The 27,453-nt window shown below is 45.8% G+C and overlaps 1 protein-coding gene across 6 annotated transcripts in view; it reads left to right on the forward strand.

Moving 5' to 3' along the window:
• TRAF3IP3 (TRAF3 interacting protein 3) overlaps positions 1-27,453 on the forward strand; it is a 241,442-nt gene that overhangs the window by 138,257 nt on the left and 75,732 nt on the right. For all 6 annotated transcript variants that reach the window (XM_063955344.1, XM_063955346.1, XM_063955347.1 and 3 more), the window contains exons 4-7: positions 17,525-17,588; positions 18,269-18,293; positions 20,027-20,056; positions 23,033-23,128. In XM_063955344.1, the coding sequence (XP_063811414.1) occupies positions 17,525-17,588; positions 18,269-18,293; positions 20,027-20,056; positions 23,033-23,128 (215 nt within the window). The remainder of the gene's footprint in view (positions 1-17,524; positions 17,589-18,268; positions 18,294-20,026; positions 20,057-23,032; positions 23,129-27,453) is intronic.

Consider the following 27,453-nt stretch of genomic DNA (forward strand, 5'->3'; position numbering starts at 1 on the left):
CTGTGTGAGTAAGCTAAGCGACCCTAGTGGCCGACACAAACATCTGGCCCATCTAGGAGTGGCACTGCAGTGTCACGCAGGATGGCCCTTCCAAAAAACACTCCCCAAACAGCACATGACGCAAAGAAAAAAAGAGGCGCAATGAGGTAGCTGTGTGAGTAAGCTAAGCGACCCTAGTGCCCGACACAAACACCTGGCCCATCTAGGAGTGGCACTGCAGTGTCACGCAGGATGGCCCTTCCAAAAAACACTCCCCAAACAGCACATGACGCAAAGAAAAAAAGAGGCGCAGTGAGGTAGCTGTGTGAGTAAGCTAAGCGACCCTAGTGGCCGACACAAACACCTGGCCCATCTAGGAGTGGCACTTCAGTGTCACGCAGGATGGCCCTTCAAAAAACACTCCCCAAACAGCACATGACGCAAAGAAAAAAAGAGGCGCAATGAGGTAGCTGTGTGAGTAAGCTAAGCGACCCTAGTGCCCGACACAAACACCTGGCCCATCTAGGAGTGGCACTGCAGTGTCACGCAGGATGGCCCTTCCAAAAAACACTCCCCAAACAGCACATGACGCAAAGAAAAAAAGAGGCGTAATGAGGTAGCTGTGTGAGTAAGCTAAGCGACCCTAGTGGCCGACACAAACACCTGGCCCATCTAGGAGTGGCACTGCAGTGTCACGCAGGATGGCCCTTCCTAAAAACACTCCCCAAACAGCACATGACGCAAAGAAAAAAAGAGGCGCAATGAGGTAGCTGTGTGAGTAAGCTAAGCGACCCTAGTGCCCGACACAAACACCTGGCCCATCTAGGAGTGGCACTGCAGTGTCACGCAGGATGGCCCTTCCAAAAAACACTCCCCAAACAGCACATGACGCAAAGAAAAAAAGAGGCGCAATGAGGTAGCTGTGTGAGTAAGCTAAGCGACCCTAGTGCCCGACACAAACACCTGGCCCATCTAGGAGTGGCACTGCAGTGTCACGCAGGATGGCCCTTCCAAAAAACACTCCCCAAACAGCACATGACGCAAAGAAAAAAAGAGGCGCAATGAGGTAGCTGTGTGAGTAAGCTAAGCGACCCTAGTGGCCGACACAAACACCTGGCCCATCTAGGAGTGGCACTGCAGTGTCACGCAGGATGGCCCTTCCAAAAAACACTCCCCAAACAGCACATGACGCAAAGAAAAATGAAAGAAAAAAGAGGTGCAAGATGGAATTGTCCTTGGGCCCTCCCACCCACCCTTATGTTGTATAAACAGGACATGCACACTTTAACCAACCCATCATTTCAGTGACAGGGTCTGCCACACGACTGTGACTGAAATGACGGGTTGGTTTGGACCCCCACCAAAAAAGAAGCAATTAATCTCTCCTTGCACAAACTGGCTCTACAGAGGCAAGATGTCCACCTCATCATCATCCTCCGATATATCACCGTGTACATCCCCCTCCTCACAGATTATCAATTCGTCCCCACTGGAATCCACCATCTCAGCTCCCTGTGTACTTTGTGGAGGCAATTGCTGCTGGTCAATGTCTCCACGGAGGAATTGATTATAATTCATTTTAATGAACATCATCTTCTCCACATTTTCTGGAAGTAACCTCGTACGCCGATTGCTGACAAGGTGAGCGGCGGCACTAAACACTCTTTCGGAGTACACACTTGTGGGAGGGCAACTTAGGTAGAATAAAGCCAGTTTGTGCAAGGGCCTCCAAATTGCCTCTTTTTCCTGCCAGTATAAGTACGGACTGTCTGACGTGCCTACTTGGATGCGGTCACTCATATAATCCTCCACCATTCTTTCAATGGGGAGAGAATCATATGCAGTGACAATAGACGACATGTCCGTAATCGTTGGCAGGTCCTTCAGTCCGGACCAGATGTCAGCATCAGCAGTCGCTCCAGACTGCCCTGCATCACCGCCAGCGGGTGGGCTCGGAATTCTGAGCCTTTTCCTCGCACCCCCAGTTGCGGGAGAATGTGAAGGAGGAGATGTTGACAGGTCGCGTTCCGCTTGACTTGACAATTTTGTCACCAGCAGGTCTTTGAACCCCAGCAGACTTGTGTCTGCCGGAAAGAGAGATCCAAGGTAGGTTTTAAATCTAGGATCGAGCACGGTGGCCAAAATGTAGTGCTCTGATTTCAACAGATTGACCACCCGTGAATCCTTGTTAAGCGAATTAAGGGCTCCATCCACAAGTCCCACATGCCTAGCGGAATCGCTCCGTGTTAGCTCCTCCTTCAATGTCTCCAGCTTCTTCTGCAAAAGCCTGATGAGGGGAATGACCTGACTCAGGCTGGCAGTGTCTGAACTGACTTCACGTGTGGCAAGTTCAAAGGGCAGCAGAACCTTGCACAACGTTGAAATCATTCTCCACTGCGCTTGAGACAGGTGCATTCCACCTCCTATATCGTGCTCAATTGTATAGGCTTGAATGGCCTTTTGCGGCTCCTCCAACCTCTGAAGCATATATAGGGTTGAATTCCACCTCGTTACCACTTCTTGCTTCAGATGATGGCAGGGCAGGTTCAGGCGTTTTTGGTGGTGCTCCAGTCTTCTGTACGTGGTGCCTGTACGCCGAAAGTGTCCCGCAATTCTTCTGGCCACCGACAGCATCTCTTGCACGCCACTCTCGTTTTTAAAAAAATTCGGCACCACCAAATTCAAGGTATGTGCAAAACATGGGACGTGCTGGAATTTGCCCATATTTAATGCACACACAATATTGCTGGCGTTGTCCGATGCCACAAATCCACAGGAGAGTCCAATTGGGGTAAGCCATTCCGCAATGATCTTCCTCAGTTGCCGTAAGAGGTTTTCAGCTGTGTGCGTATTCTGGAAACCGGTGATACAAAGCGTAGCCTGCCTAGGAAAGAGTTGGCGTTTGCGAGATGCTGCTACTGGTGCCGCCGCTGCTGTTCTTGCGGCGGGAGTCCATACATCTACCCAGTGGGCTGTCACAGTCATATAGTCCTGACCCTGCCCTGCTCCACTTGTCCACATGTCCGTGGTTAAGTGGACATTGGGTACAACTGCATTTTTTAGGACACTGGTGAGTCTTTTTCTGACGTCCGTGTACATTCTCGGTATCGCCTGCCTAGAGAAGTGGAACCTAGATGGTATTTGGTAACGGGGGCACACTACCTCAAGAAATTGTCTAGTTCCCTGTGAACTAACGGCGGATACCGGACGCACGTCTAACACCAACATAGTTGTCAAGGCCTCAGTTATCCGCTTTGCAACAGGATGACTGCTGTGATATTTCATCTTCCTCGCAAAGGACTGTTGGACAGTCAATTGCTTACTGGAAGTAGTACAAGTGGTCTTCCGACTTCCCCTCTGGGATGACCATCGACTCCCAGCAGCAACAACAGCAGCGCCAGCAGCAGTAGGCGTTACACGCAAGGATGCATCGGAGGAATCCCAGGCAGGAGAGGACTCGTCAGAATTGCCAGTGACATGGCCTGCAGGACTATTGGCATTCCTGGGGAAGGAGGAAATTGACACTGAGGGAGTTGGTGGTGTGGTTTGCGTGAGCTTGGTTACAAGAGGAAGGGATTTACTGGTCAGTGGACTGCTTCCGCTGTCGCCCAAAGTTTTTGAACTTGTCACTGACTTATTATGAATGCGCTGCAGGTGACGTATAAGGGAGGATGTTCCAAGGTGGTTAACGTCCTTACCCCTACTTATTACAGCTTGACAAAGGCAACACACGGCTTGACAAATGTTGTCCGCATTTCTGTTGAAATACTTCCACACCGAAGAGCTGATTTTTTTGGTATTTTGACCAGGCATGTCAATGGCCATATTCCTCCCACGGACAACAGGTGTCTCCCCGGGTGCCTGACTTAAACAAACCACCTCACCATCAGAATCCTCCTTGTCAATTTCCTCCCCAGCGCCAGCAACACCCATATCCTCCTCGTCCTGGTGTACTTCAACACTGACATCTTCAATCTGACTATCAGGAACTGGACTGCGGGTGCTCCTTCCAGCACTTGCAGGGGGCGTGCAAATGGTGGAAGGCGCATGCTCTTCGCGTCCAGTGTTGGGAAGGTCAAGCATCGCAACCGACACAATTGGACTCTCCTTGTGGATTTGGGATTTCGAAGAACGCACATTTCTTTGCTGTGCTTTTGCCAGCTTGAGTCTTTTCATTTTTCTAGCGAGAGGCTGAGTGCTTCCATCCTCATGTGAAGCTGAACCACTAGCCATGAACATAGGCCAGGGCCTCAGCCGTTCCTTGCCACTCCGTGTGGTAAATGGCATATTGGCAAGTTTACGCTTCTCCTCCGACGATTTTATTTTAGATTTTTGAGTCCTTTTTTTACTGATATTTGGTGTTTTGGATTTTACATGCTCTGTACTATGACATTGGGCATCGGCCTTGGCAGACGACGTTGCTGGCATTTCATCGTCTCGGCCATGACTAGTGGCAGCAGCTTCAGCACGAGGTGGAAGTGGATCTTGATCTTTCCCTATTTTTGGAACCTCAACATTTTTGTTCTCCATATTTTAATAGGCACAACTAAAAGGCACCTCAGGTAAACAATGGAGATGGATGGATACTAGTATACTTATGGATGACGAGCGACTGCAGACACAGAGGTAGCTACAGCCGTGGACTACCGTACTGTGTCTGCTGCTAATATAGACTGGATGATAATGAGATAAAATTAAAATATATATATATATATCACACTAGTACTGCAGCCGGACAGGTATATATTATGTAATGACGGACCTGCTGGACACTGTCTGTCAGCACTGCAGACTCCTAAAGTAAGCTACTAGTATCAAGAAGATAGGAAAAAAAAACCACGGGTAGGTGGTATACAATTATGGATGGACGAGCGACTGCCGACACAGAGGTAGCTACAGCCGTGGACTACCGTACTGTGTCTGCTGCTAATATAGACTGGATGATAATGAGATAAAATTAAAATATATATATATATCACACTAGTACTTCAGCCGGACAGGTATATATTATGTAATGACGGACCTGCTGGACACTGTCTGTCAGCACTGCAGACTCCTAAAGTAAGCTACTAGTATCAAGAAGATAGAAAAAAAAACCACGGGTAGGTGGTATACAATTATGGATGGACGAGCGACTGCCGACACAGAGGTAGCTACAGCCGTGGACTACCGTACTGTGTCTGCTGCTAATATAGACTGGATGATAATGAGATAAAATTAAAATATATATATATATATATATATATATATCACACTAGTACTGCAGCCGGACAGGTATATATTATGTAATGACGGACCTGCTGGACACTGTCTGTCAGCACTGCAGACTCCTAAAGTAAGCTACTAGTATCAAGAAGATAGAAAAAAAAAAACCACGGGTAGGTGGTATACAATTATGGATGGACGAGCGACTGCCGACACAGAGGTAGCTACAGCCGTGGACTACCGTACTGTGTCTGCTGCTAATATAGACTGGATGATAATGAGATAAAATTAAAATATATATATATATCGCACTAGTACTGCAGCCGGACAGGTATATATTATGTAATGACGGACCTGCTGGACACTGTCTGTCAGCACTGCAGACTCCTAAAGTAAGCTACTAGTATCAAGAAGATAGAAAAAAAACCACGGGAAGGTGGTATACAATTATGGATGGACGAGCGACTGCCGACACAGAGGTAGCTACAGCCGTGGACTACCGTACTGTGTCTGCTGCTAATATAGACTGGATGATAATGAGATAAAATTAAAATATATATATATATCACACTAGTACTGCAGCCGGACAGGTATATATTATGTAATGACGGACCTGCTGGACACTGTCTGTCAGCACTGCAGACTCCTAAAGTAAGCTACTAGTATCAAGAAGATAGAAAAAAAAACCACGGGTAGGTGGTATACAATTATGGATGGACCAGCGACTGCCGACACAGAGGTAGCTACAGCCGTGGACTACCGTACTGTGTCTGCTGCTAATATAGACTGGATGATAATGAGATAAAATTAAAATATATATATATATATATATATATATATATCACACTAGTACTGCAGCCGGACAGGTATATATTATGTAATGACGGACCTGCTGGACACTGTCTGTCAGCACTGCAGACTCCTAAAGTAAGCTACTAGTATCAAGAAGATAGAAAAAAAAAAAACCACGGGTAGGTGGTATACAATTATGGATGGACGAGCGACTGCCGACACAGAGGTAGCTACAGCCGTGGACTACCGTACTGTGTCTGCTGCTAATATAGACTGGATGATAATGAGATAAAATTAAAATATATATATATATCGCACTAGTACTGCAGCCGGACAGGTATATATTATGTAATGACGGACCTGCTGGACACTGTCTGTCAGCACTGCAGACTCCTAAAGTAAGCTACTAGTATCAAGAAGATAGAAAAAAAAACCACGGGAAGGTGGTATACAATTATGGATGGACGAGCGACTGCCGACACAGAGGTAGCTACAGCCGTGGACTACCGTACTGTGTCTGCTGCTAATATAGACTGGATGATAATGAGATAAAATTAAAATATATATATATATCACACTAGTACTGCAGCCGGACAGGTATATATTATGTAATGACGGACCTGCTGGACACTGTCTGTCAGCACTGCAGACTCCTAAAGTAAGCTACTAGTATCAAGAAGATAGAAAAAAAAACCACGGGTAGGTGGTATACAATTATGGATGGACCAGCGACTGCCGACACAGAGGTAGCTACAGCCGTGGACTACCGTACTGTGTCTGCTGCTAATATAGACTGGATGATAATGAGATAAAATTAAAATATATATATATATCACACTAGTACTGCAGCCGGACAGGTATATATTATGTAATGACGGACCTGCTGGACACTGTCTGTCAGCACTGCAGACTCCTAAAGTAAGCTACTAGTATCAAGAAGATAGAAAAAAAAACCACGGGTAGGTGGTATACAATTATGGATGGACCAGCGACTGCCGACACAGAGGTAGCTACAGCCGTGGACTACCGTACTGTGTCTGCTGCTAATATAGACTGGATGATAATGAGATAAAATTAAAATATATATATATATCACACTAGTACTGCAGCCGGACAGGTATATATTATGTAATGACGGACCTGCTGGACACTGTCTGTCAGCACTGCAGACTCCTAAAGTAAGCTACTAGTATCAAGAAGATAGAAAAAAAAACCACGGGTAGGTGGTATACAATTATGGATGGACCAGCGACTGCCGACACAGAGGTAGCTACAGCCGTGGACTACCGTACTGTGTCTGCTGCTAATATAGACTGGATGATAATGAGATAAAATTAAAAAATATATATATATATATATATATATATATATATCACACTAGTACTGCAGCCGGACAGGTATATATTATGTAATGACGGACCTGCTGGACACTGTCTGTCAGCACTGCAGACTCCTAAAGTAAGCTACTAGTATCAAGAAGATAGAAAAAAAAAAAACCACGGGTAGGTGGTATACAATTATGGATGGACGAGCGACTGCCGACACAGAGGTAGCTACAGCCGTGGACTACCGTACTGTGTCTGCTGCTAATATAGACTGGATGATAATGAGATAAAATTAAAATATATATATATATATCACACTAGTACTGCAGCCGGACAGGTATATATTATGTAATGACGGACCTGCTGGACACTGTCTGTCAGCACTGCAGACTCCTAAAGTAAGCTACTAGTATCAAGAAGATAGCAAAAAAAAAAAAACACGGGTAGGTGGTATACAATTATGGATGGACCAGCGACTGCCGACACAGAGGTAGCTACAGCCGTGGACTACCGTACTGTGTCTGCTGCTAATATAGACTGGATGATAATGAGATAAAATTAAAATATATATATATATCACACTAGTACTGCAGCCGGACAGGTATATATTATGTAATGACGGACCTGCTGGACACTGTCTGTCAGCACTGCAGACTCCTAAAGTAAGCTACTAGTATCAAGAAGATAGAAAAAAAAAACACGGGTAGGTGGTATACAATTATGGATGGACCGGCGACTGCCGACACAGAGGTAGCTACAGCCGTGGACTACCGTACTGTGTCTGCTGCTAATATAGACTGGATGATAATGAGATAAAATTAAAATATATATATATATATATCACACTAGTACTGCAGCCGGACAGGTATATATTATGTAATGACGGACCTGCTGGACACTGTCTGCAGAATGCGTTTCTAAAAACACCACACGACGAGTGTTTAACTTTTTCAGGCAGACAATCACAATATACTGGTGGTCAGCAGACAATCACAATACTGGTGGTCAGTGGTCACTGGTCAGTCACACTGGCAGTGGCACTCTGGCAGCAAAAGTGTGCACTGTACTTAAACGTACTCCTGCTATAACTGCTCCCCAGTCTCCCCCACAATTAAGCTGTGTGAGCAGTGAGCACTCAGCAGTCAGATAATGATATACAGTATATGATGCAGCACACTGGGCTGAGCACAGATATGGTATGTGTGACTGTGTCACACTGTGTATCGTTTTTTTTCAGGCAGAGAACGGATTAATTAAACTGGTGGCACTGGTCACTGGTCACACTATCAGCAGCAAGTAGTACTCCTCCTATATGCTCCCCAAAATGTGTGTCTCTCTCTAGTACTCTAGTCACTCTAAACGGAGAGGACGCCAGCCACATCCTCTCCCTATCAATCTCAATGCACGTGTGAAAATGGCGGCGACGCGCGGCTCCTTATATAGAATCCGAGTCTCGCGATAGAATCCGAGCCTCGCGAGAATCCGACAGCGGGATGATGACGTTCGGGCGCGCTCGGGTTAACCGAGCAAGGCGGGAAGATCCGAGTCGCTCGGACCCGTGTAAAAAAACCTGAAGTTCGGGCGGGTTCGGATTCCGAGGAACCGAACCCGCTCATCTCTAGTCAAAACATTACCATCGTATTTGGAGAAAATATGTGTCTTGGTGTGAATCCAAGAAGCTTCCTACGGAGAAGTTCCAATTAGGTTGTTTGCTCCTTTTTCTACAGTCAGGTGTGGATGTGGGCCTAAAGTTAGGCTCGCTCAAGGTCCAGATTTCGGCCTTGTCTATCTTCTCCCAGAAACAATTGGCTGCACTCCCTGAGGTACAGACTTTCTTACAAGGTGTTCTGCACATCCAACCTCCTTTTGTGCCTCCTACGGAGCCTTGGGATCTTGATGTGGTATTGCGATTCCTGCAATCGGACTGGTTTGAACCTTTAAGGGAGGTAGATTTAAAGTTTCTTACATGGAAGGTGGTCACTCTGTTGACCTTGGCATCAGCAAGGCGAGTGTCAGAATTGGGGGCCTTGTCTCATAAGAGCCCCTACTTAATTTTTCATGAGGATAGAGCTGAGCTACGTACGCGTCCTCAATTTTTTCCTAAGGTTGTATCTCCATTCCATATCAACCAACCTATTGTAGTGCCAGTGGCTACTGACACGTCTATTTCAGCAAAGTCCTTGGACGTGGTCCGGGCGTTGCAGATTTATGTTAAGAGGACTGCTCCTCTTCGAAAGACTGAAGCACTGTTCGTGCTTTATGATCCCAAAAAGATTGGGTGTCCTGCTTCGAAGCAGACTATATCTCGCTGGATCAGATGTACGATCCAGCATGCTTATTCTAAGGCAGGTTTGCCAGAACCGAAATCGGTTAAAGCTCACTCTATTCGTAAAGTGGGTTCTTCCTGGGTGGCTGCCCGGGGTGTCTCGGCTGTTCAACTTTGCCGAGCAGCTACTTGGTCAGGGTCAAACACCTTTGCTAAGTTCTACAAGTTTGATACTTTGGCCTCTGAAGACCTTCAATTTGGTCATTCAGTTTTGCAGGGAACATCTGCACTTTCCCTCCCCTAGTGGGAGCTTTGGTATCATCCCCATGGTATTTATATGGACCCCAACATCCTCTAGGATGTAAGAGAAAACAGGATTTTATATACCTACTGGTAAATCCTTTTCTCCTAGTCCGTAGAGGATGTTGGGCGCCCGCCCAGTGCTTCTGTTTCCTGCACGGTTATTACTTGTTAAGTAATGGCAGCTGTTGTGGCCACCTTTTGTTCATGCATATTGGCACTTTTCGTTTGGTTATATGCTGGTTGCATGGTTATAAATGCAGTGTGAGTTGGCGTAAATCTCGCCACATATCTGTAGTATTCTTCTCTCGAAGATGTTCGTCTCCTCGGCACAGTTCCTAAACGGAGGTGTGGAGGAGGGGCATAGAGGGAGGAGCCAGCCCACACTATTAAGATTTTATAGTGCCAAAAGCTCCACAGGACCCGTCAATACCCCATGGTATTTATATGGACCCCAACATCCTCTATGGACTAGGAGAAAAGGATTTACCGGTAGGTATATAAAATCCTGTTAAAAAAGACCACTGCCATCAGGGAATACCGTTAACATTAAGGGGGTTACTTGGTCTGCAGTTACTGTTAGTTTAGGTAGGTGGTATGTGTCAAATTATCTACCCCAAGTAAATGATGCACATGCACCCGACTGTCCACATGATGTAAAAAAAAACGTGATCCATCAGACCAGGCCACTTTCTTCCATTGCTCCATGGTCCTGATCTGATGCTCCTGTGCCCATTGTAGGCACTTTCGGAGGTGGACAAGGGTCATCATGGGCACTCTGGCCAGCCCGTGTCCTTGCAGCAAGCAGCGATGCACTGTGCGTGCTGACACATTTTCTCTGACGTCCTAGTGGATGCTGGGACTCCGTCAGGACCATGGGGAATAGCGGCTCCGCAGGAGACAGGGCACAAAATTTAAAAGTTTGACCACTAGGTGGTGTGTACTGGCTCCTCCCCCTATGACCCTCCTCCAAGCCCCAGTTAGGTTTTTGTGCCCGTCCGAGCAGGGTGCAATCTAGGTGGCTCTCCTAAAGAGCTGCTTAGAAAAAGTTTGTTAGGTTTTTTATTTTCAGTGAGTCCTGCTGGCAACAGGCTCACTGCAACGAGGGACTTAGGGGAGAAGAAGTGAACTCACCTGCGTGCAGGATGGATTTGCTTCTTAGGCTACTGGACACTAGCTCCAGAGGGACGATCACAGGTACAGCCTGGATGGGTCACCGGAGCCGCGCCGCCGACCCCCTTGCAGATGCCGAATAATGAAGAGGTCCAGAAACCGGCGGCAGAAGACGTCTCAGTCTTCATGAGGTAGCGCACAGCACTGCAGCTGTGCGCCATTGCTCTCCGCACACTTCACACCAGCGGTCACTGAGGGTGCAGGGCGCTGGGGGGGGCGCCCTGGGCAGCAATGTAATATACCTATTCTGGCTAAAATATATCACATATAGCCCCTGGGGCTATATGGATGTATTTAACCCCTGCCAGGTTCCAAAAAAACCGGGAGAAGAAGCCCGCCGAAAAGGGGGCGGGGCCTATTCTCCTCAGCACACAGCGCCATTTTCCTGCACAGCTCCGCTGCGAGGAAGGCTCCCAGGACTCTCCCCTGCACTGCACTACAGAAACAGGGTAAAAACAGAGAGGGGGGGCACTTATTGGCGATATTTATAATATTTGAGCTGCTATAAAGGGAACACACTTATTAAGGTTGTCCCTATATATATTTATAGCGCTTGGGTGTGTGCTGGCAAACTCTCCCTCTGTCTCCCCAAAGGGCTAGTGGGGTCCTGTCTTCTATCAGAGCATTCCCTGTGTGTCTGCTGTGTGTCGGTACGTGTGTGTCGACATGTATGAGGACGATGTTGGCGTGGAGGCGGAGCAATTGCCTGTAATGGTGATGTCACCCCCTAGGGAGTCGACACCAGAATGGATGGCTTTGTTTATGGAATTACGGGATAGTGTCAGCACGCTACAAAAGTCGGTTGACGACATGAGACAGCCGGCAAACCAGTTAGTACCTGTCCAGGCGTCTCAGACACCGTCAGGGGCTGTAAAACGCCCTTTACCTCAGTCGGTCGACACAGACCCAGACACTGACACTGAATCCAGTGTCGACGGTGAAGAAACAAACGTATTTTCCAGTAGGGCCACACGTTATATGATCACGGCAATGAAGGAGGCTTTGCATATCTCTGATACTGCAAGTACCACAAAAAGGGGTATTATGTGGGGTGTGAAAAAACTACCGATAGTTTTTCCTGAATCAGAGGAACTGAATGAAGTGTGTGATGAAGCGTGGGTTACCCCAGATAGAAAACTGCTAATTTCAAAGAAGTTATTGGCATTATACCCTTTCCCGCCAGAGGTTAGGGCGCGCTGGAAAACACCTCCTAGGGTGGATAAGGCGCTCACACGCTTATCAAAGCAAGTGGCGTTACCGTCTCCTGATACGGCCGCCCTCAAGGATCCAGCTGATAGGAGGCTGGAGAATACATTAAAAAGTATATACACACATACGGGTGTTATACTGAGACCAGCAATCGCCTCAGCCTGGATGTGCAGTGCTGGCGTGGCTTGGTCGGAGTCACTGTCTGAAAATATTGATACCCTGGATAGGGACAGTATTTTACTGACTATAGAGCAGTTAAAGGATGCATTTCTTTATATGCGAGATGCACAGAGAGATATTTGCACTCTGGCATCAAGAGTAAGTGCGATGTCCATATCTGCCAGAAGAAGTTTATGGACGCGCCAGTGGTCAGGTGATGCGGATTCCAAACGACATATGGAAGTATTGCCGTATAAGGGGGAGGAATTATTTGGGGTCGGTCTATCGGATCTGGTGGCCACGGCAACGGCCGAAAAATCCACCTTTTTACCCCAGGTCACCTCCCAGCAGAAAAAGCCGCAGGCTTTTCAGCCGCAGTCCTTTCGTTCCTATAAGAACAAACGAGCAAAAGGACATTCCTATTTGCCCCGAGGCAAAGGAAAGGGTAAGAGACTGCAACAAGCAGCTCCTTCCCAGGAGCAGACTCAGGGGCGGTGGGGGGGTCGCCTCAAACATTTCAGCGCACAGTGGGCTCACTCGCAGGTGGACCCCTGGATCCTGCAGGTAGTATCTCAGGGTTACAGGTTGGAATTCGAGAAGTCCCCTCCTCGCCGTTTCCTAAAGTCTGCTTTGCCAACGTCTCCCTCCGACAGGGCGACGGTATTGGAGGCCATTCACAAGCTGTATTCTCAGCAGGTGATAGTCAAGGTACCCCTCCTACAACAGGGACAGGGGTATTACTCCACGCTATTTGTGGTACCGAAGCCGGACGGCTCGGTAAGACCGATTCTAAATCTAAAATCTCTGAACCTGTACATACAAAAATTCAAGTTCAAGATGGAGTCACTCAGAGCAGTGATAGCGAATCTGGAAGAAGGGGATTTTATGGTGTCCTTGGACATCAAGGATGCTTACCTTCATGTTCCAATTTGTCCTTCACACCAAGGGTACCTCAGGTTCGTGGTCCAAAACTGTCATTATCAGTTTCAGACGCTGCCGTTTGGATTGTCCACGGCACCCCGGGTCTTTACCAAGGTAATGGCCGAAATGATGATCCTTCTTCGAAGAGAAGGCGTCTTAATTATCCCTTACTTGGACGATCTCCTGATAAGGGCAAGATCCAGAGAACAGCTGGAGGTCGGAGTAGCACTAACCCAAGTAGTGCTCCAACAACACGGGTGGATTCTGAATTTTCCAAAATCCCAACTGATCCCGACGACACGTCTGTTGTTCCTAGGGATGATTCTGGACACTGTTCAGAAAAAGGTATTTCTTCCGGAGGAGAAAGCCAGGGAGTTATCCGATCTAGTCAGGAACCTCCTAAAACCAGGAAAAGTATCTGTGCATCAATGCACAAGAGTCCTGGGAAAAATGGTAGCTTCTTACGAAGCGATTCCGTTCGGCAGATTCCATGCACGAACTTTTCAGTGGGATCTGCTGGACAAATGGTCCGGATCGCATCTGCAGATGCATCAGCGGATAAAATTGTCCACAAGGACAAGAGTGTCTCTGCTATGGTGGTTGCAGAGTGCTCATCTGTTAGAGGGCCGCAGATTCGGCATACAGAACTGGGTCCTAGTGACCACGGATGCCAGCCTGAGAGGCTGGGGAGCGGTCACACAGGGAAGAAACTTCCAGGGCGTGTGGTCAAGCCTGGAGACGTCTCTTCACATAAATATACTGGAGCTAAGAGCAATCTACAATGCTCTAAGCCTGGCAAAACCTCTGCTTCAGGGTCAGCCGGTGTTGATTCAGTCGGACAACATCACGGCAGTCGCCCACGTAACATCCCGGGAGTGGACAACTGGGAAGCAGACTTCCTCAGCAGTCACGATCTGCACCCGGGAGAGTGGGGACTTCATCCAGAAGTCTTCCACATGATTGTGGTCCATTGGGAAAGACCAATGGTGGACATGATGGCGTCCCGCCTCAACAAAAAACTGGACAGGTATTGCGCCAGGTCAAGAGACCCTCAGGCAATAGCTGTAGACGCTCTGGTAACACCATGGGTGTACCAGTCAGTTTATGTGTTTCCTCCTCTGCCTCTCATACCAAAAGTACTGAGAATTATACGGCAAAGGGGAGTAAGAACGATACTCGTGGCTCCGGATTGGCCAAGAAGAACTTGGTACCCGGAACTTCAGGAGATGCTCACGGAAGATCCGTGGCCTCTACCTCTAAGACGGGACCTACTTCAGCAGGGACCGTGTCTATTCCAAGACTTACCGCGGCTGCGTTTGACGGCATGGCGGTTGAACGCCGAATCCTAAGGGAAAAAGGCATTCCGGAAGAGGTCATCCCTACCCTGGTAAAAGCCAGGAAGGAGGTGACTGCACAACATTATCACCGCATTTGGAGAAAATATGTTGCGTGGTGTGAGGCCAGGAAGGCCCCGACGGAGGAATTTCAACTGGGTCGATTCCTACATTTCCTGCAAACAGGATTGTCTATGGGCCTAAAATTAGGGTCCATTAAGGTTCAAATTTCGGCCCTGTCGATTTTCTTCCAGAAAGAATTGGCTTCAGTTCCTGAAGTCCAGACTTTTGTAAAAGGAGTACTACATATACAGCCCCCGGTTGTGCCCCCTGTGGCACCGTGGGATCTTAATGTAGTTTTGGATTTTCTCAAATCCCATTGGTTTGAGCCACTCAAATCGGTGGATTTGAAATATCTTACATGGAAAGTAACCATGCTACTGGCCCTGGCTTCAGCCAGGAGAGTGTCAGAATTGGCGGCTTTATCGTATAAAAGCCCATATCTGATTTTCCATTCGGACAGGGCAGAACTGCGGACGCGTCCTCACTTTCTGCCTAAGGTGGTTTCAGTGTTTCACCTGAACCAGCCTATTGTGGTGCCTGCGGCTACTAGCGATTTAGAGGATTCCAAGTTGCTGGACGTTGTCAGAGCATTGAAAATATATATTTCAAGGACGGCTGGAGTCAGAAAATCTGACTCGCTGTTTATACTGTATGCACCCAACAAGCTGGGTGCTCCTGCTTCTAAGCAGACGATTGCTCGTTGGATTTGTAGCACAATTCAACTTGCACATTCTGTGGCAGGCCTGCCACAGCCTAAATCTGTCAAGGCCCATTCCACAAGGAAGGTGGGCTCATCTTGGGCGGCTGCCCGAGGGGTCTCGGCATTACAACTCTGCCGAGCAGCTACGTGGTCAGGGGAGAACACGTTTGTAAAATTCTACAAATTTGATACCCTGGCTAAGGAGGACCTGGAGTTCTCTCATTCGGTGCTGCAGAGTCATCCGCACTCTCCCGCCCGTTTGGGAGCTTTGGTATAATCCCCATGGTCCTGACGGAGTCCCAGCATCCACTAGGACGTCAGAGAAAATAAGATTTTACTTACCGATAAATCTATTTCTCGTAGTCCGTAGTGGATGCTGGGCGCCCATCCCAAGTGCGGATTGTCTGCAATACTTGTACATAGTTATTGTTACAAAAAAATCGGGTTGTTATTGTTGTGAGCCGTTTGTTCAGAGGCTCCTACGTTTGTCATACTGTTAACTGGGTTCAGATCACAAGTTGTACGGTGTGATTGGTGTGGCTGGTATGAGTCTTACCCGGGATTCAAAATCCTTCCTTACTGTGTACGCTCGTCCGGGCACAGTATCCTAACTGAGGCTTGGAGGAGGGTCATAGGGGGAGGAGCCAGTACACACCACCTAGTGGTCAAACTTTTAAATTTTGTGCCCTGTCTCCTGCGGAGCCGCTATTCCCCATGGTCCTGACGGAGTCCCAGCATCCACTACGGACTACGAGAAATAGATTTATCGGTAAGTAAAATCTTATTTTTATCATAGCCATCATATTCAGCAATTTGTGCTACAGTAGCTTTTCTATGGGATAGGACCGGGCAGGATAGCCTTCGCTCTATATGCATCAATGAGCCTTGGATATCCATGACCCTGTCGCGTTTCACTGGTTGTCCTTCCTTGGACCACTTTTGGTAGGTACTAACCACTGCATACTGGGAACACCCACAATAACTGGCATTTTGGTGAAGCTCTGCATCACAATTTGGCTCTTGTCAAAGCCGCTTAGATCATGCTTGCCCATTTTTCCAACACATCAACTTCGAGAACTGAGTGTTCACTTGCTGCTTAATATATCCCACCCCTTGACAGGTGCCATGTAACAAGATAATCAATGACATTCACTTCACCTGTCAGTAGTTTTAATGATATGGCTGATTGGTGTATATGCTAATCATTTAGTCTATGGGGTATATTCAATTGAAGTCTAAAGATGCCGTCTGTCGAAAAGACGTGGGTTTTCGACTTTTTAAGGTCGAAACGTGATTCGACCTATTCAATATAACCCCAAATTTTTCGACAAGTCGATGAATTGACTTGTCGAAAAGCACGTGGATCGGCGAAAACCTTTTCGACCATCTCAGTTCGACTTTAAAAAAACTCGAGTGAGATGGGGAGAGCCGAGGCGGGGACAGGGTGAGCAGCGCTGGAGGATGTCATAGCCGCCGCTCACAGCAGCGTCCAACTGGCTCCAGCAAGCGAGACCTGGCTTGCTGGAGCCGGGTGGACACTGCCGTGAGCGGCGGCTGTGAGAGAGGGGGAGACGGAGAGCAGCAGCGGCTGTGACAGGGGGGACAGGGAGCGGCGGCTGTGACAGGGGGGACGGAGCGGCGGCTGTGATAGGGGGGACAGAGCGGCGGCTGTGATAGGGGGGACGGAGCGGCGGCTGTGAGAGAGAAGGGATTGGGGGGGGGGGAGCCGCGTGCAGACGGGGGAGAGCAGCACTACAGCAGCGGCAATATAGCCGCTGCTGTAGTGCTGCTCTCCCCAGTCTGCCCGCGACTCTCCCCCATCTCCCCTCCCGCATCTCAATTCGACTTTTTTAAAAGTCGAATTGAGATGTCCATTGAGTAGCCCAGGTCGGATCCATTCCGACAAATGAATGTCGGAATGTATCCAACTTCAATTGAATATACCCCTATATGTCATAAGTAAGCACGTGTAGGGCATATGGGAATCTAGCTTACATTTTTTATATTGTTAGTGAAGTGATACAAATGTTACTCAACACACACAGTAATGCTATTTAATAATTGAGGCAAAAATATTATATATATTATTTATTCACAGGTGTTCAAACAGTCCAGGAAGTGCCAGTGATCTGTCTGAAGAGGGACACCAGCCAGCAAACTGAGTAAGGTGTATGTTGTGGTAGATTAACACCATGCCATATTTACACTTTTTATATTGACATAAATAGATGAATTGCTTTGTACAAGTAATGGTCATCTTGTAATTTAAACTTCAGTAGTTTACTTCGATGCAGTGGCTGAGTGTTTAGTGTCTTGATGTAACATGCAGTACATTAATACGTACATTAATTAGTACATTAATAGTACGCTCTCTATGTACCCCGTCTGTGTCACCCCTGTCTGTCTACCCCTCCCCTTTTAGAATGTAAGCTCTCATGAGTAGGGCCCTCTTCCCTCATGTGCTTATCCTTTTTCTTACTTTCATAATCCTCAACTGTACCACATCCAGCAGTCTTCTGCCACCTGGAACTTATTCCAGTGTCATCTGCTGATGTAACTATGTTTATTTACCCTGTACTTGTCCTATAATGTCATCAACTGTAAGTTGCTGTTTTTCTGTTTTGATTATTTGTTTATGTAGTCTGTAATTGGGCGCTGCGGAACCCTTGTGGTGCCATATAAATAAAGGATAATAATAATAATAATAATAATAATAATAAAAATATCTGCATTATTGTGGACTGTAGAACTGCAGTGTTTCCTTAATCTATTGCTGTGGTTATAATCTTTCTGTCAGTATCCAGTTTTATTCAATTAGTTAATTTATTAATTTATTTTACAGTTGTGCCACAGCTGTTTTGAATGGCGTAAGTATATGCTTCACTTATATATTCTTTTTATGATCATAAAGGGGGGTTATGTTTCATAGGTACAATGTTAAGTTAACAGGAAAATTGTTATTGAACTTGCGTATGTTACTTGTATATGGGTTTATGTGTTGGGTATAGTAGCTTTTTATTTTTTATTATTGGAATAATAGTCCTTACCTATATAGCATTGCTAGCTATCTCATTTGATTTTGGTATAATATGACAAAATTGCCATGATTTCTTTGCTCAAAATGAAAAATCAGATAATTGGGTGTTAACTATTAGTGCATGGGTTCTCAAGGCCAGTCCTCAAGTACCACCAACAGGTCATGTCTTGAGGAGTTTTTAATTATGCACTGAGTTAATATATTTTACTCAGTCAGAAAATATCCCACCTGTGTCCATAGACAGAGAACAATCATGATCTGTTGTGACACCACTGTATTAGTGCATTTTTAAGATCTCAGTCATCCTTTTACATTCCTCCCTGTAAATTTGCAATCTATTTAATCTGCCCAAAGTGAGTAAACAGAAGAAAATTCAAATCAATATTTTGTGTGATCACCCTTTGCCTCCAAAACAGTATCAACTCCTCTAGGACACTTGCACACAGTTTTGAAGGAACTCGGCAGGGAGGTTGTTCCAAACATCTTGGCGAACTAACCACAGATTTTCTGTGGATGAAGGCTTGCTCAAATCCTTCTGTGTCTTCATGTAATCCCAGAGAGACTCAATGATGTTGAGATCAGGGCTCTGTGGGGGCCATATCATGACTTTCAGGACTCCTTATTCTTCTTTACGCTGAAGATACAGTAGTTCTTCATGACATCGGCAGTATGTTTGAGGTCGTTATCCTGCTGCAGAATAAATTTGGAGCCAATCCGACGCCTCTTTGATGTTATTGCATGTTGGATAAGTACCTGCCTGTATCTCCCAGCAAAGAAACGAGCAACGTTGAGGACCGCAGATGCAGTGGTCAGCCAAGGAAACGTAGGGGCAGATGTATTAAGCCTGGAGAAGTGATAAAGCAGTGATAAGGTGATAACGCACCAGCCAATCAGCTCCAAAATGTAAATTGACAGTTAGGAGCTTATTGGCTGGCGCGTTATCACCTTATCACTGCTTTATCACTTCTCCAGACTTAATACATCTGCCCCTTAATGCAGCAGATTGAAAACACATCATGCTTCCCTTCGAAAGCAAAATCAAATATTTGATTTCTCTTCCATTCATTCACTTTGCATTTTGTTAATTGATAAAAATAAACTATTAATATTTCTATTTTTGGAAGCATTCTTACTTTGCAGCATTTTTTCCACACCTGCCTAAAACTTTTGCACAGTACTGTTCATTTACTGTTTTTGCATGCAGTGTAAATACTGGCTGATTTTACATGCAGCCCTCAAATGCTGTACAGATTTATTTTTATACTGCAATTTAGATTTGAGTTTGGACACGCCCCTCCCACGTCTGAATCTCTCTGCACATTTTATATCTGCCCCACCTGCAGTGCCACTCAGATACGCACCCATTGTGTGTTGAAATTTTATCCATCTCTGTGGACTAATAAATTAACATTTAGCACTCTCTTGAAATGTTATTAATATGGGTGTGTCACAAAATAGTTTGTGGCTTGAAGCCATGCTAGAGGCACTCATTTTAATCTCACACTTTTGGAAAAGAACCTGAGTAAATGACATAATTTACATACATACTATTTCTTTTTTTAGGAGTTGCTCCAGCTTTCTGAATACCTCATGGTAAATAATGATGATATCTGCTTACAATGTGAATGTGATATTGGTTTACTTAACTGGTTAAAAAGATAAAGGCATGGATTATTTTCACTGATACCTCTATTCTGTTGGACTTTTTCCGTTTTATGAAATGGATCACAGATTTAGGGGTATATTCAATTGAAGTCGGATCCATTCCGACATTCATTTGTCGGAATGGGTCCGACCTGGGCTCTTCAATGCATTATTTATTAGACTTTAAAAAAGTCGAATTGAGATGCAGCAGCTTAGACGGGGGAGAGCCGCGGGCAGACGGGGGAGAGCAGCACTACAGCAGCAGCTATATAGCCGCTGCTGTAGCGCTGCTCTCCCCCGTCTCTCTGCCTCTCCCCGTACCTCCTCTCCACGGCCCCGCATCACAGCCGCCACTCACGGTAGCGTCCACCCGGCTCCAGCAAGCGAGGTCTCGCTTGCTGGAGCCGGGTGACCGCTGCTGTGAGTGGCGGCTGTGACATCCTCCTGCTCTTCCCGTCTGGCTGCCCGCAGCTCTCCCCGTCACTGCTCCCGCATCTCACTTTGACTTTTTTTAAAGTCGAAGTGTGATGGTCGAAAAGGGGGCCAAAACCTGTCTGTTTTGGCCCCGTCTTCGACACAAGCACGTGGATCGGCAGCTATTCCGCCGATCCACGTGCTTTTCGACAAGTCGAATTCCTCGACTTGACGAATATATTGAATAGGTCGGAACCCCTTTCGACCTAAAAAAGTCGAAAACTGCCATCTTTTCGACAGACGGCAGCTTTCGACTTCAATTGAATATACTCCATAGTGATCCAGAGTGACATGGCAACAGCATAATGTACTATAATGCTTATAGTATTTTGAAGACGCTGTGATGTTTTGTACCCTTTTAGTATAAGTTGCCCATGAATTGCCCATACTATCACTTTAAACCGAGACACTCATGGATTGCACAGGTTCTGTGGCTGGCTGACATCAAGTCACCTGGTTTTAATCTGCCACAGAACCTGTGTAATCCATGAGTGTCCCGGTTTAAAGGGATAGTATGGTAAGCCTACAATGAATGGACAGCACTGAATTATCTTCTCCGTTTGGAATCATACATGTGTGGCTAAACTGAACAGTTCCAGCTGACATTTCTTTTGGAGCACAGTTCTGAATAGTGGTGGCATTGCCCATAGCAACAGATTCTGTCTATCATTTACTAGGATGCAAGAGCGTGAGAGTCTGCTATGGGCAAAACCGCCACTTTTGATTTTTAGAAGCTTTAGTAAGAGTGCATACAACATTTGACTGCACTTTTCACCACAATTTGACCTCTGAGAGATCTGGGTCAGATGTTGGGTCAGGGTCAGCATGTTATGGAACTATACACATTGCCTTTTTAGGCTGGTCATTTATAATACATCATAGCTGATCATTTACATTACAGATTTATTACAGCAGGAGCAATTAAAAATGTTTTTATACAAAAAAACCTCTAAATAAATGTTAAGTTGAAAATAATAAATAACAAACTGACTACTTGATCACCTAATGGCATACAAAATAATACAAGGACAGTGTCATATCTAATTATTTTTATTTCATCAAACTTTCATCAATGAATCCTCAAATTACAGCAATTACAGCTTTGCAGATGTTTGACATTCCAGCTTTCAGTTCTTGAAGCTGCTTAGGGGAAGTTTGTACCAACACCTATGTAGCTGTTCTCAAAGGTGTGACTGGTTTGGAGTACATTCCACAAGAGCAAAATAGGGTTAAGATCCGGAAATTGTGCCGAAAAAAATCACTGTCTTATGTTCATCAAGGACAGTACTACAGTTCACTGTTTCTTCCCCAAATGCTTTTTGCACAGTTTTTGAGACACGAGTATCCCATAGGCAAACGCAGGGGGGGTTTCTGGCTGCCCGGAAACCCCATCCTCTTGGCAAGTGGCTCAAATTATTTTATTTATTATTTATTTATTAACAGTTTCTTATATAGCGCAGCAAATTCCGTTGCGCTTTACAATTTGAAATAACAATAACAAACTGGGTGATAACAGTCATAGAGGTAGGAAGGCCCTGCTCGCAAGCTTATTATGACAACAATAGCAATGGTATATAATATGATTACTAGAATTGCTGCCACATAATGCAGTGTAAGGGACAGTGTAAAGCTGCTGCACATGCCCAGTGGTAGCAGCTTCTTCTACCAAGTTTGCTTTGTGAGGTGGGAGAACGTGTGCTTAGAAAGTGTAGTACTGGTTCTATTATGTGTATTTATTTATTATGGGTTGTTTAACCTTTTACTGACCACTTATTTATATGATTTAAATATGCTTTATACAACCTATACTAGTATAGACAATCTATAGTGTTTAATATTAATACTGTATACAATACAGTATCCATTGTATAAAAAGTCCAATGTTTACATTAATGTGCAGGGTCATTACTGGGTTCTTCTACCACTCCCCCAGACTCCTGCACTTGCTCCAATGTTACGCAGAGTGGGAGATTGTGGACTGCATTTGGAAACCCCCCCTCTAGAAATCCTGCGTTTGCCACTGTATCCTGCTGTACACATTTGTGAATAATAAATTATAAATCAGTCATTTTAAGCAGTAATGGTCAACATTAGTAATGTATTCACTCTATTTTAAAATCAATTTAATGATACCTTGATAAAGTGTAATTTCTTATAAAAAATTACAAAAAAACCCCAAGAAATTTCTTATTGATTCCGAACTGTCTGCAATATTGCTTTCTAATCCTGTATATAATTACTAAACAGTATTTACCAGTAGATTAATTGTGATATATATGCAATATCTTCCCCACAAAGTAACTTTTTAGTATTCTTTTTGCTGTTTTTTGAATCTATAACACTATGAAGGGGGTGTTTTAAACCTATTTTTTGAGATGTGTATCAGTGTACGCAGAAGTTACTGGAAAATAGTTACTTAGTAATATGTGCTGGGTTTTTTTTCAACTGCAGGAAGCACTTCAGAGGGAGCGGAAACTGAAGAAGAAACTGTGCGTCTTGCAGGAGCTTCTCAATGTGCTTGTACAAACCTCAGAGAAGTCATGGAAGGTGATTTTTTGCTGTACTATATTTAAAGGTGTATTGCAGAAATAAAAAGCAATATTCATAAAAATGTAAAAAGTAAATGCTCTCTTTAGTAAATTTAGACAAAACTTTAACTTCTGCGCACTAACTGTATAGTATGGCAGCACAGTGGTTGATCTATCTAAACTTGAACTCTGGGCGTCTAAATGGAAAATGAGGTTCAATACAGACAAATGCAAGGTTATGCATTTTGGGACTAAAAACAAACTTGCATCCTACATATTAAATGGGGAACGCCTAGGGGAAACAGAGTTTGAAAAAGATTTGGGGGTATTCATTGATAATAAACTTAATAACCATACACAATGTCAAAATGCAGTAAAGAAGGCAAGTAAGGTGCTAGCGTGCATAAAAAGGGGAATTGAGACAAGGGACTCAGATGTAATCATGCCGCTGTGTAAGGCATTGGTACGTCCGCACCTGCAATATTGTGTTCAGTTTTGGGCACCATTGTATAAAAAAGACATCAGTGAACTCGAAAGTGTTCAAAGGCGAGCTACTAAATTGATTAAAGGCCTAGAAGGACTGGACTATAAGGAAAGACTTACTAGGCTGAATATGTATACACTAGAAAAGAGGCGCCTAAAAGGAGATATTATTAATAACTTCAAATATGTAAAGGGACATCACAAAGAGTTATCAGAGGAATTATTTATTAAAAGAACACAGTTTAGGACACGTGGGCACTCGCTGCGACTGGAGGAGAGAAAGTTCCGAACGCAACGGAGGAAAGGGTTCTTCACTGTTTGGGCAATCAGGATGTGGAATTCCCTGTCAGGGAAGGTGGTAATGGCGGACTCTGTAATTGGATTTAAAAAAGGAATGGATACATTTCTGAATGAAAAAGCTATCCAAGGTTATAATACTTAAAATATCAACGTGGTTAATCCGGGGTTAACATGAGTTATAGTAGCTAACTAGTCATAAAACATTATTTAGCAAGTATGTAGAATCATCACAACTTAAAACAGGTTGAACACGATGGGCAATTTGCCTCTATTCAACCTCAAATACTATGTTACTATGGTTAGCATTGCTATCTTGGTAAGGTTACTGGTGCGATTCCAACCGAAGGTGCGAGATGCCGTCCCATCTCGGGCGTTTTCTTAAAGCTGGTTTTGCCTTGTAAATGATTGATGCTTTCAAAAAAAGTCAGAGAATGTCCGGCATCTCGTTCCTCCGGCAAACTATGCCCCTTTTGTTTTACCGGTAAGTAATGTTTTGTTCCCTTACCCAACCTGGGGTGGATTTGTTTTATTTCACCTTGAACTGATGTGCTGGACCTCCTCCCATAACTCTGGTCTGTGTTACGTCTCATTGTCTGATGTATACGGTTCTTTGCTTCTGTGGAGGTCAGGGATAGAAAAAATCCACAGTTCCTTGCGTTTGTGGAGGTCAGGGATAGAAAAAATCCACTGCAATGTTAATCTGCTTGCTGAGGTGTTCAAATGCTTATCAGAAAGGGGGGATGAGAAGACGAATGAGAGTTACTGTAGACACCTGTACAGAAGTCACCTACAGATACAGTGGCAGTTGTACACTCTGCATTATTTCCTTGAAAAAGGCATCTATGCTGAAAAGCGCTAATAGACCCACATGTTCGACACAGTGCGCTTCTGCCAAGGGCATTTCTCTTACGTCCTAGAGGATGCTGGGGACTCCGTAAGGACCATGGGGTATAGATGGGCTCCGCAGGAGACATGGGCACTATAAAGAACTTTAGAATGGGTGTGCACTGGCTCCTCCCTCTATTAGTTCCTGTGCCCAGAGGAGACTGGGTGCATTACAGGGAGCTCTCCTGAGTTTCTCTGAAAAAATAATTTTGTTAGGTTTTTTATTTTCAGGGAGCACTGCTGGCAATAGGCTCCCTGCATCGTGGGACTGAGGAGAGAGAAGCAGACCTACTTAAGTGATAGGCTCTGCTTCTTAGGCTACTGGACACCATTAGCTCCAGAGGGAGTCGGAACGCAGGTCTCCCCACGCCGTTCGTCCCAGAGCCCCGCCGCCGTCCTCCTCACAGAGCCGGAAGACAGAAGCCGGGTGAGTATAAGAAGAAAGAAGACTTCAAAGGCGGCAGAAGACTTCAAATCTTCCCTGAGGTAAGCGTGCAGCGGTAACGCTGCGCACCATTGCTCCCACACACAACACACACTGCAGGCACTGATGGGTGCAGGGCGCAGGGTGGGCGCCCTGGGCAGCAATATAAACCTCTAGGACTGGCAAATACATATACATAGGCTGCAGAGGCAGTAGATATAAAAATCCCCCGCCAGTATTACAAAATTGAGCGGGACCGAAGCCCGCCGCTGGAGGGTGCGGAGCTTGATTCCACAGCACTAACCAGCGCCATTTTCTCCACAGAGCACTGCAGAGACTCTCCCCTGCTGAACACGGTGACACAGGGCAGAAAAGAGGGGGGGGGGCATTTGTAAGGCGCAGTGAGTGTATTATACAGATAATTATATATAAAAGCGCTATATTATCTGGGAATTTGTTTCCAGTGTCAGTTGGCGCTGGGTGTGTGCTGGCATACTCTCTCTCTGTCTCTCCAAAGGGCCTTATTGGGGAACTGTCTCCATATAAATATATCCCTGTGTGTGGGGGTGTCGGTACGAGTGTGTCGGCATGTCTAAAGCGGAAGGCTCATCTGAGGAGGAGGTGGAGCAGATGATTGTGGTGTCTCCGTCGGCAATGCCGACACCTGATTGGTTGGACATGTGGAATGTTTTAAATGCAAATGTGACCTTATTACATAAGAGGATGGACAAAGCAGAGTCCAGGGAAAAAGCAGGGAGTCAATCCATGGCTTTGACTGTGTCACAGGGCCCTTCAGGGTCTCAAAAACGTTCTCTAGCCCAAATAGCAGACACTGATACCGACACGGATTCTGACTCCAGTGTCGACTACGATGATGCAAGGTTACACCCAAGGGTGGCCAAAAGTATTCATTATATGATTATTGCAATAAAAGATGTTTTGCATATCACAGATGACCCCTCTGTCCCTGACACGAGGGTGCGCATGTATAAGGAAAAGAAGCCTGAGGTAACCTTTCCCCCATCTCATGAGCTGAACGAGTTATTTGAAAAAGCTTGGGAAACTCCAGACAAAAAACTGCAGATTCCCAAGAGGATTCTTATGGCGTATCCTTTCCCTGCACAGGACAGGGTACGGTGGGAATCCTCGCCCAGGGTGGACAAGGCTTTAACGCGCTTGTCCAAGAAGGTGGCGCTACCGTCGCCAGACACGGCAGCCCTCAAGGATCCTGCTGATCGCAGACAGGAAACTACCTTAAAATCTATTTATACGCATACGGGTGCTTTACTCAGACCGGCAATAGCATCGGCATGGACAGATACCTTGTCAGCTGACGTTGATACCCTAGATAGGGATACCATTTTATTGACCTTAGGTCACATTAACGACGCAGTCTTATATATGAAAGACGCTCAAAGAGACGTTGGGCTGCTAGGTTCGAGAGCCAACGTTATGGCGATTTCTGCTAGGCCCGCCAATGGACGGGTGATGCCGACTCAAAGAGGCATATGGAGGTTTTACCTTACAAGGGGGAAGTTTTATTTGGGGAAGGTCTCGCGGACCTGGTTTCCACAGCTACCACGGGTAAATCTGCTTTTTTGCCTTTTGTTCCCCCACAGCAAAAGAAAACTCCACAATATCAGATGCAGTCCTTTCGGTCGCATAAGTCCAGAAGAGGTCGGGGCTCATCGTTCCTCGCCAGAGGTAAGGGTAGAGGGAAAAGAACGCCTGCTTCGGCTAGTTCCCAGGTACAGAAGTCCTCCCCGGCTTCTACTAAATCCACTGCATGACGCTGGGGCCCCACTGAGGGAGTCCGCGCCGGTGGGGGCACGTCTTCGACTCTTCAGCCAGGTCTGGGTTCTGTCAGACGTGGATCCTTGGGCGATGGAATTTGTATCCCAAGGCTACAAACTGGAATTCGAAGAGGTGCCCCCTCGCCGATTTTTCAAGTCGGCCTTGCCAGCTTCTCCCCCAGAGAGGGCAGTAGTGTTAGCTGCAATTCAAAAGCTGTGTCAACAACAAGTGATTATCAAGGTTCCCCTAGTCCAACAGGGGAAAGGGTACTATTCAACCCTGTTCGTGGTCCCGAAGCCGGATGGCTCGGTCAGACCCATTTTCTCTAACGTCCTTGAGGATGCTGGGACTCCGTAAGGACCATGGGAAATAGACGGGCTCCGCAGGAGATAGGGCACTTTAAGAAAGCTTTGGACTCTGGGTGTGCACTGGCTCCTCCCTCTATGCCCCTCCTCCAG

The sequence above is a fragment of the Pseudophryne corroboree genome, chromosome 2 (assembly GCF_028390025.1).
Source record: "Pseudophryne corroboree isolate aPseCor3 chromosome 2, aPseCor3.hap2, whole genome shotgun sequence".
Lineage (NCBI taxonomy): Eukaryota > Metazoa > Chordata > Amphibia > Anura > Myobatrachidae > Pseudophryne > Pseudophryne corroboree.